This window comes from Taurulus bubalis, assembly GCF_910589615.1.
Source record: "Taurulus bubalis genome assembly, chromosome: 20".
In the NCBI taxonomy this organism is placed as follows: domain Eukaryota; kingdom Metazoa; phylum Chordata; class Actinopteri; order Perciformes; family Cottidae; genus Taurulus; species Taurulus bubalis.
In genome coordinates, this window is record NC_136608.1 from 4,913,922 (window position 1) to 4,928,471 (window position 14,550).

The following is a 14,550-nucleotide window of genomic DNA, read 5'->3' on the forward strand; positions in this document are numbered from 1 at the left end:
CATGCGAACTGGTTGATGGGCTCAAGCGCTATCTATTCGGAAAACATCAATATGGTTTCCAAACGTCTTTCAAATGACTTTAACATTGTAAACCATAACTATTCTTTTTTTGAAATCATAATTTAAAATGTAAACATATATATATATATATATATATATATATATATATATATATATATATATATATATATATATATATATATATATATATATATATATATATAAAAGAGTGTAAAGCTATTCTGGCCATTCTTTAAATAGTTTTGATGACGAGCGTTTTCACCTGATGAAGGTCATCGACAGCTTTTGGGTGCAATGCTTAATGAGTAGTTTCCAGTTTTAAGAAAGCGCACCTGAAAGCAACCAAGAGGGTCAGTGACGTCCACGTGGTTTACTGTTGGAGGGGAGAAGGAGGAGAAGGTCTTCCTTGAAATAAAAAAAAAAAACTCTACATAAATCATATGGCAGAGTAGGTTCTGTGTGGATCTATCAGCTGCTCCTGTTTTAGTATTCTTAATAACACAGCTGATAACCTCAAAAATGCACATAATGATACACAATAACTAGGACCTCATTGAGGACAACACTTCAAACACAGCCAAACGTTTCAGTGGTGGGAAGCTCGGTATTTTTGCTTATAAAACACTGCCATCTAACGGACACTGCTATGAACAGCATGCATATATTTATTTTATTTTTATATAATAGATTATCTAAACAATTTGAATAAATGCTGTAATATTTTATATTTGACTTGATGGTGAACTCTGTGCACACGTTTGGACCAAAGCAAATACAAAAGCAAACATAACAGGATGTTTATTGTTTATCATTAATGTAGTTAATTGTGTTTTTGTCAGGATGATATATATATATATATATATATATATATATATATATATATATATATATATATATATATATATATATATATATATATATATTTATACATATATATTTTGTGGATCCAGTTGTTCGTTTCTTGTTTTAAAGTGCAAGGTGACTCCAGCTGTCAGTCTAAAACATGCGGATGTGCGGCTCTGTTTATAAACCCAGCTGTCGTTTATACCGAGAGCGTTCACCGCTGCGTGACGTCACTTCGAGGAAGTCGGAGCAACAGTTTCGTTTAAACGAGCTTTCAGAATAAGAGCGTAAACGTGATGATAGGTGACAAAGTTGGCCTTAAAGGTCGAGCATAGATTAGCAATACCAATATATTATTAAATAAAGCTGATGAGTAAACAAATTATAACTATTTTCCATTTGGTTGTTTCTATTTTCCATGTTCATGTGTATTATCCGACTGTTAGCCCTTAACATTTACATTAATGGTCAAACAAAACTTTGAACGGAATCTTTAGAGAAAAGTATTTTACTTATTTGACTAAATATCTTTTTAAAACATAAAACAAATGACTGGCAACAATTCTGTTCAATTATTGCACCATTTTCAGACCGAAAAAAACAGATATTGTCAAAGTGCGATTTTATTTTGAAAAACAATCACCGGAAAACGCTTTGTTTCCGTACGTGACTTGACGTCGCAAACCCAGAAGCAGCGCAACAAGGTTGCTCGACATTTCGCCGCCTCTCAAGTGTGTCCGTGTGTTTCAGCAGCAAACAGCCGGACTGCGTTTAGTTGTCAGCAGGTGAGTGAAACGCATACCTACGCGTTTTTTTAAACGTTTTGCCGTGACGCAGTTCGTCTCGGCGGGGACCGCATCCGCGTTGCGCAAGTTGCTGGTAACTTTTCAGTGTTGACCAAGGAGTCTCTCCCCGGATAGGCCCACCTTGAAGAAAGCGAAAGTAAAGTTGTGCGACCAAAACATCGAAAAGGACCCGTTTCCCCAGTTAAAGTGTCGTTACACTTCAGCCGGGATATCTCTGTATTGTTGTGTGTGTGTGTGTGTGTGTGTGTGTGGGGGGGGGGGGGGGCATGTGATCTGTTGACGTGAATAGTTAATAAGCAGCTCGAATGAAAGGGTGCTCATATAATAATCCATTATAATCCATATTTTTTTATTCTACGTCTTTAATTCTGCCTGAGATGGAGTCAGCCCAGTTGTACCTATCCTAAGGCCCAAAATACATGATCTTTCCCTTTTGAATCAAGGAAACATGGTATCTCCCAGTCTCCACACAGATCAATAATATGTCCAATATTCCAAAGGGAAAAGCCCCCTCATCTTTATCAATAATCAAGTTCCAAAATGTCCGTCTCTCCTCTTGTTTTTCTCCCTCTCAGCGTCATGGCGTCCGGAGGCCCCATGATGAACGGCGACATCTCTTGCTCTGCCGGTCAGTCGGGCGCGCTGGAGGAAACCCTGCAGCAGATGAACATCCTCATCCAGGAGAACCGAGACCTGAAAGGTGAGCGCAGGTGGAGGGAGGTAGACGTTTTGCCATGAGAGCGCTCCACAACAAAGCGTTCCTAGCGATCTTATCGGGTCTCAAAGTGCCCCGGGGTCAAAGGTCAGGGAGCGCTTGGTTCCCGACCGCTCCTGTCAGGCTGGAGATTCAGAGTTGTAGTGTGATACCGAGTAATAAACTCAAATGACTTGGCCTTCGCTATTTGCATCCATTACAATTCCTTTCGCTCCGTGTCTGTCGCCGACCTCAGAGGCCCTGCATCAGACCAACCTGACGATGAAGGAGCGTTTCGAGGATCTGTCCGCGTGGCGGGAGAAGCAGCGGCAGGAGCGGGACTTCCTGGAGAGCCGGCTGGAGGAGGCTCGGGGCCGCATGGAGGTGCTGACCCTCCAAAACCAGGAGCTGGGCACGAGGACAGGGGGAGCGCCGGCAGATTTGCTGGTGAGAATGTAACCCATTTTTTATTTATTGGATCGAAGCTGCTGAGAGCCAATGTTCCTATGATAAACTTTTTTTTTTTTATTAAATTATCTTTCATGATCTAACTATTACATTTATTCAGGAGATTTTTGTTTTGCATCTCATTTTACATTCATTTGCACAAGATTTAAGCTCCTGTCAAATTGTAATCTCTGTGCCAACGGTCTCCAGGCGGTGTCGTCCAATCAGAGCGCAGAGCTGGAGGGCCTGCGTGCCCAGGTCGCTCGCCTGCAGGCAGAGAAGAACGACCTGGTGGCCATGAACTCAGAGCTGCAGCTGAAGGCAGAGCAGGACTCGCATGACGACTCCTTCATTGAGATCATCAGGGTCTCGGTGAGGACACGCGCGCGCGCACACACACACACACACACACACACACACACACACACTATAATCAGTGTGTCTTCTATTCATCATGGAAAGGCCTCATCTAACAAAACGAAACAGCCTCCCGCTCTGCGATATATAACCGTGTGTGGTTTTCCTCTCAGGATGAAGGCGTGAACGGCGTGTGTGGTTCGGAGAGCAGCCGGCGTTCGGACCTGAGCATGACGGCGTCCCGGCTGGAAAGCGAGGAGATGACCGTCAGCCAGCTCCTCCAGTCACTGAGGAACGAGGCGCAGCGGGCCGAGCGGCTTCAGGCCGAGCTTCAGTCCTCTGCTGCCAGGTAGGGGGAGGTTGGAATAGAATTGTCACAGAGTACAAAGCTACTAAACCGTCTCATTGTTCAGTTTCCCACTAACAATGTCTCATATCCCTCTTTGTTGTTACGGTTTATATGCAGATTATAATCTGAGCATAAGAATATGCAGACAACAGTTTATGAAACACAACTCAGTGTGACCTAGAAGTGTTGACTTGAAATGTTTTATTGTAATGTGACAAAATAGTTGATGATAATCAAAAACATGACTGAAGAACTCGTGGAGTTTAACACTTTCATCAAAGCTTCTGTAGCTGAAGTCAAATAAAAGAATGAGGGCTGAGGCTGAAGTACAATCAGTACACCAGAGAGAATATCACAGCAGTTTGATCGCTTTACAGCATTTTTCCGGAACAGCAATATAATGTTCGTAGTTTGCCAGCAGGTATAACAGATTATTGAAAGTATTTCCAAATAATAGCAACGGTTATTTACAGTTCTTTTCTTTACGTTTAGAGAATTCGACTGGCACTTATCATGGCGGCCACTTGGTTCCTTTTGTTTTTAAAATCTAATCTGACCTCTTGACATGTGTCCAACAGGATTAGAGAGCTGGAGGAGAGGAAGGCGGGCGTGGAGAAAGCAACACAGACCCCCCAGGCAGAGACCAAGGAGGATTCTGGGAAAGAGGAAAAGGTATTTACAGTGAAAGACCATTTTATCTTATTCAACGAAAGATGTAATCTCAGATCGGTAGTATCATTGTGATGTGTGTTTTCTACAGCTTGACCTCATTTAACCTCCTTTAGTCTCCTCTCCGTGTGTTGTTGATGATCTATGTCTTAACAATTACCATAACTGGTCCACTGAGTTTTGCCGTGTTTAGTTTTTCTCATCCTCATAATGTCTGTGGTTCATTGTGCCTCAGGCAGCGTCCGAGGTGGAGAATCTGAAGTCTCAGATGATGACGCTGTTCAAGGAGCTGCGACATGCCCAGAGCAAGCTGGACGAAGCGGAAGGCATGAAGAAGAACCTGCAGGACAGGTTAGGCAGCAGGTTAAGCTAACGGCAGTAACGGGATCCCACCGGCAGTTCAAACTAATTACGGGGAAATCCAGTTTTTTATGCAAAGGTTTCCCACTTCAGTCGTCGTTCCCGTGCTTTATCCCGACCTGTACACCTATATAAGGCTTTTATCTCGGTGTCTAGATGCCGGGATGTGGAGCAGGACGTGGTCACTCTGAAGGCTCAGCTGGGGGAGAAGCAGGCCGTTCAGACGGAGAACGACCGGCTGAAGCTGCAGGTGGACAGCATGCAGTCTCAGAGCCTGATGGAGCAGAGGAAGGCCGGAGAGGAGAGGTCAGAGACGATATATATATATATATATATATATATATATATATATATATATATGGAGACACTCACCGGTCATGTTTATGTAGATCTCAACTGCTTTTACTCTCCAGAAAACCCCCCATCTCCCCCAGAGTCACCATCAGAGTGGTGATTATGCTATATTTAGAGCCAGCCTTCCTTCCTCCCTCACAGGAACAACCTGGCCCAACTGAAGGATGCCTACACCAAGCTGTTTGAAGACTACAATGAGCTCAAAGAGGAGAAGAAGAAGAGGGAGGTCAGTTTGTGTAGCATGACGAAGACCCTTTTTAGCGACGGATGGAACCGAAATGCAGGCGTGAGAGAAATGGGAGCCAGACGTGTTTGACCTTTTGCCCTCTGGTCTCTCAGTCTGTGCTGGTGCAGCAGGAGGTGGTGGACGAGCTGCAGGAACGGCTGAGCGCCGCCGAAGAGGCTCTGGCTCTGAAACAGAACCACATCGACCACATGAAGCAGGACATCTTCAGCAAGGAGGAGGAGCTGCAGACGATATCCGTGTTCCAGGCTCAGGTCGGCGCGCGGCTATGATTTCTCCATGTTGAGTAAACCAGAGCGCCGTTTGCACCGGAAGTACCAGACGTAAACACTGTGTTGTTTTTTTTGCCGTGCCGCAGGCGGAGGTCTACTCCTCGGACTTCTACGCAGAACGAGCAGCGAGGGAGAAACTCCACGAAGAGAGGGAGCGTCTGGCTGCTCAGCTGGAGTACGTGAAGAAGCAGAACAGCCAGCTGCAGGATGAGTTGGACTCGCTGGGCAGGTACGGCATCGAACAGACGGAGTTCGCTTTTGCACCTTCGTTCTACCGTTCTAGTTCAGGAATAAATAATAAATAAAATACAGCACAAGTTCTAGTCTGGTTCCCTTTTAGACTGTAACCAAGCTGTAAGCCTGTGTGGTCACTCATTCATTGGACAGTGTTGGTGATGTCATCCTGCGTCGTCAGTGCCACGTGCACATAGTTTACAAACAATGTTCTAATCAATAACTGTCCGACGTCCCTCTTTTCCGTTGTTTCTCTCTGCAGGCATTCGCTGAACGAGATGCAGAAGAGACACGTGTCACAGGGAGGAAATCCACACGGAGCCGGCGGTAGTCTGGTCGGAAGAGGTACGTGTGCTTTTCTTTGTTTAGTTAGCATCCCATGTTTTTACTTGATCGTCTTAAAGAGACAGTGGAAATCAAAACTACATATTTCTTATCTTACCTGTAGGGCTATTTATCAATCAAGACAAATCAAATACAAGACAAAACATTTGAAAAACATGCAAACATGTTTTGAACAAACATGATCCAACATGCTGATTAGTTTAGATGTTTTTTCTTTCTGAAAGGGTCGGGCTAGCTGTTTCCCTCCCTTTTCCCGTCTTTATGCTAAGCTAAGCTAACTACTGTAGCCGCCGGCTGTAGTTTCATAATTACCATTCAGACACCTGAGTGGTATCAATCTTCTCCTCTGACTCTCAGGTACCACCTGGCAGCATCAGGGGAATATTCCCGAACACGCCTGTCCCAAGTGCAATGAGATCCTGCCGGACCTGGACTCCCTGCAGATCCACATCATGGACTGCATCAACTAGACCTCCTCCGTCATCACAAGCATCCCCGACAACAGCGGCTCCATTAGCACCTTTAATCTGAGTCTTCCTCTGCTTTTCTCCGCAGCTCTTCTCAACGCCACAGCTCCAGGATGGACTCGGTAGCATTCACTTCTACACTATTTACACTTTTCTCTGAAAAAGAATTTCGAGTCTGTCTAGTTTGTTAAATTTGAGAATTCCTTCGAAAGATTTGAAATCGAACAAAATATTGTCGGACACATCTTGCAGGTTGTCAGGGAAAGAACTTTGATACGATTATAATTTGGTGCTGTCTGCCTGTCATGCAAACTAATTAAATTTGTGCATGACAGGCAGAACACGCCAAATTAACGCCATATATATGGATACATTTATGTTTTTTGTTTTTTTATTATTCAAATTTTTAATTTGATCTATATTCTTTGCTTGGGAAAGATCTGTTTGTTCATGACTGGGTTGTTGGCGTACGCACCATGTAGGCACTTTAACATGAATATATATCTATATAGATATATATATATTTTACTCAGAAGATACCTGTTAATTAGGATGTAATATATTTAACTTGTTGATTGATCTGTCTCTGTAAGGCCCAGCTTTTATAGATCTGTGCAGGAGGATCCAACACCCTGCAGATTCTGTCTGGAGATTATTTAGGATTTCAGATTCCATGTTGTACTTCTGTGAATGAAAATAAAATATGCAAATTTCTGCCTGCTTTTGGTCATATTCTAACAGTACTCAACGATTATTTCTTCGACTAAATTCACGAAAAACACGAGTTTGATTTATAACGACACAATTAACTATAAAGTAACTTGAACGTATACATTAAAGTCTTAGAGAGACCTTGCACATGGCGTCCTGCCTTACATCAGATCAACCTGTGTCAACATTACTAAAATTGTGTAACAAAATTATAATCTCAAGACACTCAGATGGTTTATTGGATTTAGCCTGCATGTGACATGTTTTCTGATCTAGGCAGGAGGGATATTAGAGTTCAGTCTTCACAAAGCTGTCAGCTGTCTCTTCAGGGAAATCCAAATAATTTAGATCAGTGGTTTTCAACCTTTTTTCAATGGTACCCCCTAACCAGCGCAAATCATTTTTGATAAAAGAAAAAAAAAAAGTAGTTATACACAGCGCTGTGCCGTCAGTGTTGGATTTATTAAAGTTTTAAGATGACGCTGCAGTCTCACTATGAAGAGATCGTTCTTTGGAAAGCAAAGTCAGTAAGCTGAGTTCACTCACCCACCCCCAAACACACACACTGAGACACACACACTATCGCTGTTTATGTTCTGCTTGCAGGCATCTACTTGTTTTTATCCTGAGAGACTGAGAAAACCTCCTCGGTGCATCGTCTTGAGGTCAAAAATAAATGAAGCTGCATTTGAGGAACCTGGCGTTTATTTCAATTATAACTTTCTTCATACTCTGCTCACTCTGTTGTTATTAAACAGATACTTAGCAAGTATATTATACTTGGACGACAAAGACAAATGTATTTTCTTTACGCACAGATGATGCACGTTTCCACACATTTGTGCACGGTCAGGAATCTATTGGCGTTTCCCATACAGCCTCCATATTCAAACAGCTCACAACGGCCCGTGTTGACGTTGAAGAATACTCGTATGAAAAGGGCCTCGCAAGGCCCTGGATCAGCCTTCAGGGTGCAGAGCTCGGGTTGAACTTCTGTTGAGGTGGGATAGAAAGACAAACACTTAAGTACACTGCTTCTCTGAGAGAAATTAGGTCACAACAGCAAACTCTAACCTCGAGCTTCAAGATGAGGTAAAGTTGCACGACTATCATTTCCAAAAGTCTTCAGTGTGTGGTTAAACAGCAACCGTTTCTAGACACTCTGTGGCAGATGGAGGCTGTGAGGGATTTGTTAACAGCAAAGTGTGACCTCACTTAACATTTAGACTGAATAATTATCATTAAATATGCAATATTGTAAAGTCAAGAGAAACACTGAAAATACAGAAATAGCAGTGGTTTCGATAAGTAGGAATAAATTTCACTCAAAGCATAAGTTATGGATCGTGTGTGTGTGTGTGTGTGTGTGTGAGATTGACTCCTTGAGCAACACTAGCCCAGTAGTTGTTATTTTTACAAGTGGTAGCCAGTTTAGAGTCATTTTGAGGCGCACATATTGTGTTTAAAAAATGAGTTTTCGCTTCAATTTTGAAAGGCAAACAATCAATATTATAGCAATATTACATCGAGGAAAACACGTACTACAAGAAAACACAGCATGCGAAAGCCCAAATGAGAATGAACCGACGCCAGGACGTACGCAACATGTAAACAAACTTTTGACTCCACTTTACGCACGACTTTCGTGACTGTAACTCTGGAAATGACTTCTACACACATCTATGTCGTTACCATATCTGTACTTACTGCAAGACCCAATCAGGGCGACGCAGGAGAGCGCCAGAGCGCACAGGATCCACCACTTGTTGACCGGCGTCATGCTGTTGTGCACGTTGGGGCTGGTGCAGAGTGTGGAGCTCAGACTTTCAGCATTAGCTTTATAGTGTAGTTCAGCCTCCCAGATCACTTTCCATCCATCAGACCAATCGGTTGAAACACAAACAAAGCCTGTCAGGCTTTCCAAATATGGTACGTTCTATGCTCTTTTGGTGTGACCTTCGGTTGGGTCTAGATGACCTTTTGCAGAACAAACAATTCATGTGTTTAAATGTGTTTACTTGACCCAAGTTTCATGACACAGAAAGTGTCTTTGCCCACTTCATAATCTCTAGAGACTATTTGTTATGAAGCCAGATGTGTTCAACATAACAAGTTACATATTACGTTTTCCTTATGATCCCAATTGTAAGGTGTTCAAACTATGTTATATGATGATTTTATCCCACATAGTCCCCCCTCTGGTTCACCCTGATTTAGTATAACCTTGGTCAGATAGGTGGAAATGTAACCCAAAGTACTGATCTCTTACAACATTGCAACAGCGCAAGTGGTTATACAGACTATAACCCAATACAGAACATTTTAGTTCGTAAGTTAATTAATTAATTCAAAAACATCACGCAATACTTTTCTGCATAATATTGAATCCTATACCAGTAATTATTAGATGCACCGTTTATACTAAACCTCAGTTTAACATGTATTTTAGCTTAACATTGGTACATTTACTATATGAATCATGACTTTGAATTGTGCCCTTTGAATATATGTATGTGACTATAGAAACATTTGAGTTGAATACATTTGATTAAAATACATTTTCACTTCATCCTTCTGGACAGATAATAAAACATGTGACCTGGTGATGTTGGGACGAGTATTTTCTTTCAACTAAGCTCAGACTCCAGTTTTTATGCTGAGGTTCCTCCTTGGCCTGTTTCCTCCATGTCATCTGAATCCTCCAGATAGTCCGGAGTGGGAAACAGGTCCGGCAGTCCAACCACCATCTGAGCCAGTTGGAGTTTTGCCATAACATCCATCTGTTTGTCCATCCTCCTCTGGCACTGCCTCCTCAGGATGGGTATGATGCAACATGCCAATAGAAACGCTACAATTAGAACAATTAATGCACTAATCCCTGCTTTTACCAATAAGGACCCCATTTCCCACCATTTGGTCCAGCCAATCCCATAACCATCGCCCCTTGCCAGCGTTGTCCTTAAGTTCCTGTCTCATACGCTGCATCTTCATCATTGCAACAGAAAATGTTCCCTCAGGTGCAATGTTATTTGGGATGAATGTACAACATAGTTTCCCAAACACTTGACAGACCCCACCCTTTTCAGCTAGGATCCAATCTAGTGCTGGTCTGTTTTGCCTTGTACTGGTCTGTAACTGCTCACCCAACCCCTTAAGGGCCTCATCAGTGTAATTCATGAACCTCTGTTGATTGTAGTCGATATAATTGATCCAGTCAACATTTTTGTTAATAGTAACCCAGAGTATTATAGATTCAAGTCCTGCCAGAATTTCATTTTGGGCTTTGAAATCCCTCTTGCTGTCCTATGGCGTCTAACTGGATATTTTGTACGGTGTGTTTTGTCTTTTAAACATACTCCTCCCATCAAGTGTTTTCCCCATTTTGATTGTGCCACCTGCCCCGTTATATATCACCATATGAGGTAACCTCATTCGGACCAACGTGCAAAGCCCTACCCATCTTGACGGCAGAATGTTTTGTAAAACATTTTCACCACACATCCAATAGCTGTCGGCTATTCCTGTTTGTTCACCTAACAAATGAAGAGTGGGAACGGTGTGCCACGCCCACCTATACCACCCATTCTGATTAGCCTGTTCCCAGTCCTCATCTCCTGTTGTTGCAATACTTCTCTGCATTGGCTTGAAACTGCTCAACAAGTCTTCATCGTCTTCATCCACTGCTCGCTCAAGTGCCCCCTCTAGATCAGTGGTTCTCAAATGGGGGTATGCGGACCCCTGGGGGTACGTGAAGGCACTCCAGGGGGCACGTGAGATTTTTTCTAAATCTATTTAAAATTAGCATCCATTCAAAAATCCTTTAAAAATAGTTATTCAATGCATATTCAATACAACATAAGTGTAAGTTTATAAACTGAATTTTATATTAAATAGGCTATTTCATTTAATTATCTTAAAACCCCAGAGTCTCCCCCATATCAGGATGGTTTGACCCAACCTGGCACACGCTACCTGTCGTTACCCGTCTATCTACCACTGCCGCCTTAAAACTCAAACAATGAAGTCGTGGTTGAAGCGGAGCAGCAATGCTGCTGCCATCACTGTCACAGTAATATTAATGCAGCTGCCATCTTGTGAAAGATCACTATTGAAAAGCAGTTTGCAAGGGCTTTTCGTACAAGTAATTCAAACCCACACACACAAGATAGTCTGTTAGATCAAGTCTATATGTCCTGGAGGTTTCCAAACTTTTTTGTCTGACATACCCCCACAAACCCTCATCAGATCAACACCACTCGTCAAAGTGTGTTCATAAAAATGTACAAAATACTAGTGCTTGAAGTGAGAATAAATACGTTCCAGTACTCCCTTTTTCATGTTGGTGTGTATATCGGCCGAGATCAGTCATCTCTTGCTACTTATTCGAATTTCATTTATTATTTTTTAAAGTATGTTAGACTTGTGATTTTATTGTCGTATTTTTGTAACCCATAGTGTCAAAAGGTGCTTCCCTATGTTTTTTGTAGCCTTTAGTATTGCTCTATAATATATTATAGGATGCCTAGACTGGACTCAACACCAGCCTGAAAGGCAGCTGTGCATGCAGAGCTGAGACGTTCAAAAGTTATGGCCAACAGTTATGAACATGGTTGGATGAAGTGCGTCCAGATGCTCTCCACGTTGTGTTTATATTCATGTGCTATGAGGTAGGGTGCAAAAATACAGACGCTGTGTTGATGATCACAAATGACCCACAGCACCTAATACGGAGAGGGCAGAAAGGAGTACCGGCAGCTTGTGAGAAGTGAAGGTGCGCAATAAAACATTGTTTAGAGTCAAAGAGTGCAAAGTAGACTGCATACAGGTGAGCAGGCCCACTTCAAGCTCTGCTAAATACTACAACAGTGAATGTTGTCTTTTTTTCCTTCTTTTTTTATCGCAGGCTTACACTTTGTTGGTTCTACAACATGGAATGAGAGAAGCTGAACCTTTACTTATCCATTATCTATAGTTATCTAATTACTGGTACTTTCAGCTGTGTACATTTATCTGGTACTTTCAGCTAGTTAAATCAATCGATTACTTTTTACTCATGTTTATCCAGATGTTTTAGCTAGTTATTTTGTATCTGTTACTTTTAGCTAATTACATCTATTCATGACTTTTTAGTTAGGTTACCAGGCGCTACTCTTCATCACTACTTAATGGTGTTGCAAAATAGTCAGAGTTAAATTATAGGTTAAATTACGTGCACACATTAAAGGAAAAGTCCACTGGAACTTGATAAAAATGGATTTACATGCGAGGCTAATGTCGGAGCCTCAAGAGCCTAAAGCAGGGGTGTCAACTCATTTTCACCCCGGGCCACATCAGCATCATGGTCGTCCTCAAAGGGCCGGTTGTAACTGTAACACTGTATACATTTAACTCCTCCTGAACATAATGTTAACTGTCTTTGTATTAGATTATTGTTGATTCAAGGGTAAAAATATTGTACATGCATTTATATAAATGTAAAAAAATTACTTCTTACAGAAATAGCAGTACAGAATTAGATCTGTCATTAAAGTCCTTGTATCCCAAGTTATAAGTATCTGATTGTGGTTGTAAGGGAAAACATAAAACTTGGGAGATTGAAAATCATGCAAAATAAAAGCACTCATGAAGTTTGTCAATTTTTACGCTTTATTCTAAGTTTTAAGATGACGCTGCAGTCTCACTTTGAAGAGATCGTTCTTTGGAAAGCAAAGTCAGTAAGCTGAGTTCACTCACCCACCCCCAAACACACACACTGAGACACACACACTATCGCTTATACTTAGCAAGTTTATTATACTTGGACGACAAAGACAAATGTATTTTCTTTCCGCTCAGTGGCCAGACAGTGGTTCAGACGACGCATGTTTCCTCACATCTGTCCATGGTATGGAAATTATTGCCGTTTCCCATGCAGCCTCCATATAGAAGCAGCTCGCAGAGGCCCGTGTCGACGTTGAAGAATACTCGTTCAACAAGAGCCTTGCAAGGCCCTGGATCAGCCTTCAGGGTGCAGAGCTCGGGTTGAACTTCTGTTGAGGTGGGATAGAAAGACAAACACTTAAGTACACTGCTTCTCTGAGAGAAATTAGGTCACAACAGCAAACTCTAACCTCAAGATGAGGTAAAGTTGCACGACTGGCAGATGGAGGCTGTGTGAGGGATTTGTTAACGGCAAAGCCCGAGCTGTGTATATATATATTATAACAATATTACATCGAGGAAAACACGTACTACAAGAAAACACAGCATGCGAAAGCCCAAATGAGAATGAACCGACGCCAGGACGTACACAACATGTAAACAAACTTTTGACTCCACTTTACGCACGACTTTCGTGACTGTAACTCTGGAATTGACTTCTACACACATGCATCCATGTCGTTACCATATCTGTACTTACTGCAAGACCCAAACAGGGCGAAGAAGGAGAGCGCCAGAGCGCACAGGATCCACCACTTGTTGACCGGCGTCATGCTGCTGTGCACGTTGGGGCTGGTGCAGAGCGTGGAGCTCAGAGGAGCTTCTTCAGGTCGGAGGCAGAAGTTGTGACTGTCTGTGGGCGCGTCCTTCCGTATTTATACCGTAGATAACACGTGAGGCTGCAGGCGCCGCGACTTTTAAATTACCAGTAATTTCCTGGAGAACCTGTACAATGGGATAGCTCTCTCTCTCTCTCTCTCTCTCTCTCTCTCTCTCTCTTTCTCTCTCTCTCTCTCTCTGAGGACCCAGTCTGCATCTTTTCAATCCCTCATCAACACTGTAATTCGCTCCAATTCATCTCGCTGTGATGAGAATTGTTTTTCTTCTGAAGCCCAAACTCAGCTCTCCGTTTCATTCAAGAAATGTGTAGCTGAGTTGTGGCCTTTAGAGAGGTTTTGAATCCCCTTTTCACCTCCACCAGGACCACAAACTGCAATGAGCTTCAAGCTGGCACACGTACACTGAAATGGTTTTACCCCGTACTTTCAGGAATTGAATAGGTTCAATACAACTGTGTTAAATGCCGCACAATGCACAGTAACACACTATGTTGGCAGCCCTGTGCCATGCCTGGAGATTTCAGACACAGTTGGAGGTCGCCCGGAATACAAATTCTAGCTTTTGAATGTCATGCTTTTGCATTTACATTTTAGTGAGAAACTTGTGCTTGTGCTTCCCTGAGGATCTTTGGGAGGCCACTGCTGTGATCGGGCTCTTCTCCAGGCACAGTCTGCTTCTTTGCTTTGTTTTGATCAGTCATTGCAGAGAAGGAGGCCTCACATGAACATGTGGAGGCAAAGCGTAGTAGCTGCTCCAAAGCTTTCTGTCCCAGGTCAGGGTGCTCCTGCTTCACACACACACAAAACTGTGTGAGTGTGGATGTGGCCAACTTCATCT

General features: G+C 42.5%; 1 protein-coding gene across 1 annotated transcript; it reads left to right on the top strand.

Moving 5' to 3' along the window:
* The first annotated feature begins 1,543 nt into the window (after positions 1-1,543).
* Positions 1,544-7,170, top strand: optn (optineurin). Its single transcript, XM_079236314.1, has 13 exons — positions 1,544-1,649; positions 2,246-2,370; positions 2,621-2,811; positions 3,022-3,183; positions 3,342-3,517; positions 4,096-4,189; positions 4,422-4,537; positions 4,703-4,852; positions 5,042-5,126; positions 5,240-5,398; positions 5,503-5,645; positions 5,913-5,995; positions 6,353-7,170. Exons 2-13 carry the CDS (start codon positions 2,250-2,252, stop codon positions 6,463-6,465), a joined length of 1,593 nt encoding a protein of 530 aa, XP_079092440.1. The 5' UTR covers positions 1,544-1,649; positions 2,246-2,249; the 3' UTR covers positions 6,466-7,170.
* Positions 7,171-14,550: the final 7,380 nt, after the last annotated feature.

Coding starts and splice junctions, on each gene's coding strand:
- optn (XM_079236314.1), top strand. CDS start 2,250: ATGGCGTCCGGAGGCCCCATGATGAACGGCGACATCTCTTGCTCTGCC. Junction 4,190..4,421: donor ATTCTGGGAAAGAGGAAAAG/GTATTTACAGTG, acceptor ATTGTGCCTCAG/GCAGCGTCCGAGGTGGAGAA. Junction 5,399..5,502: donor TATCCGTGTTCCAGGCTCAG/GTCGGCGCGCGG, acceptor GCCGTGCCGCAG/GCGGAGGTCTACTCCTCGGA.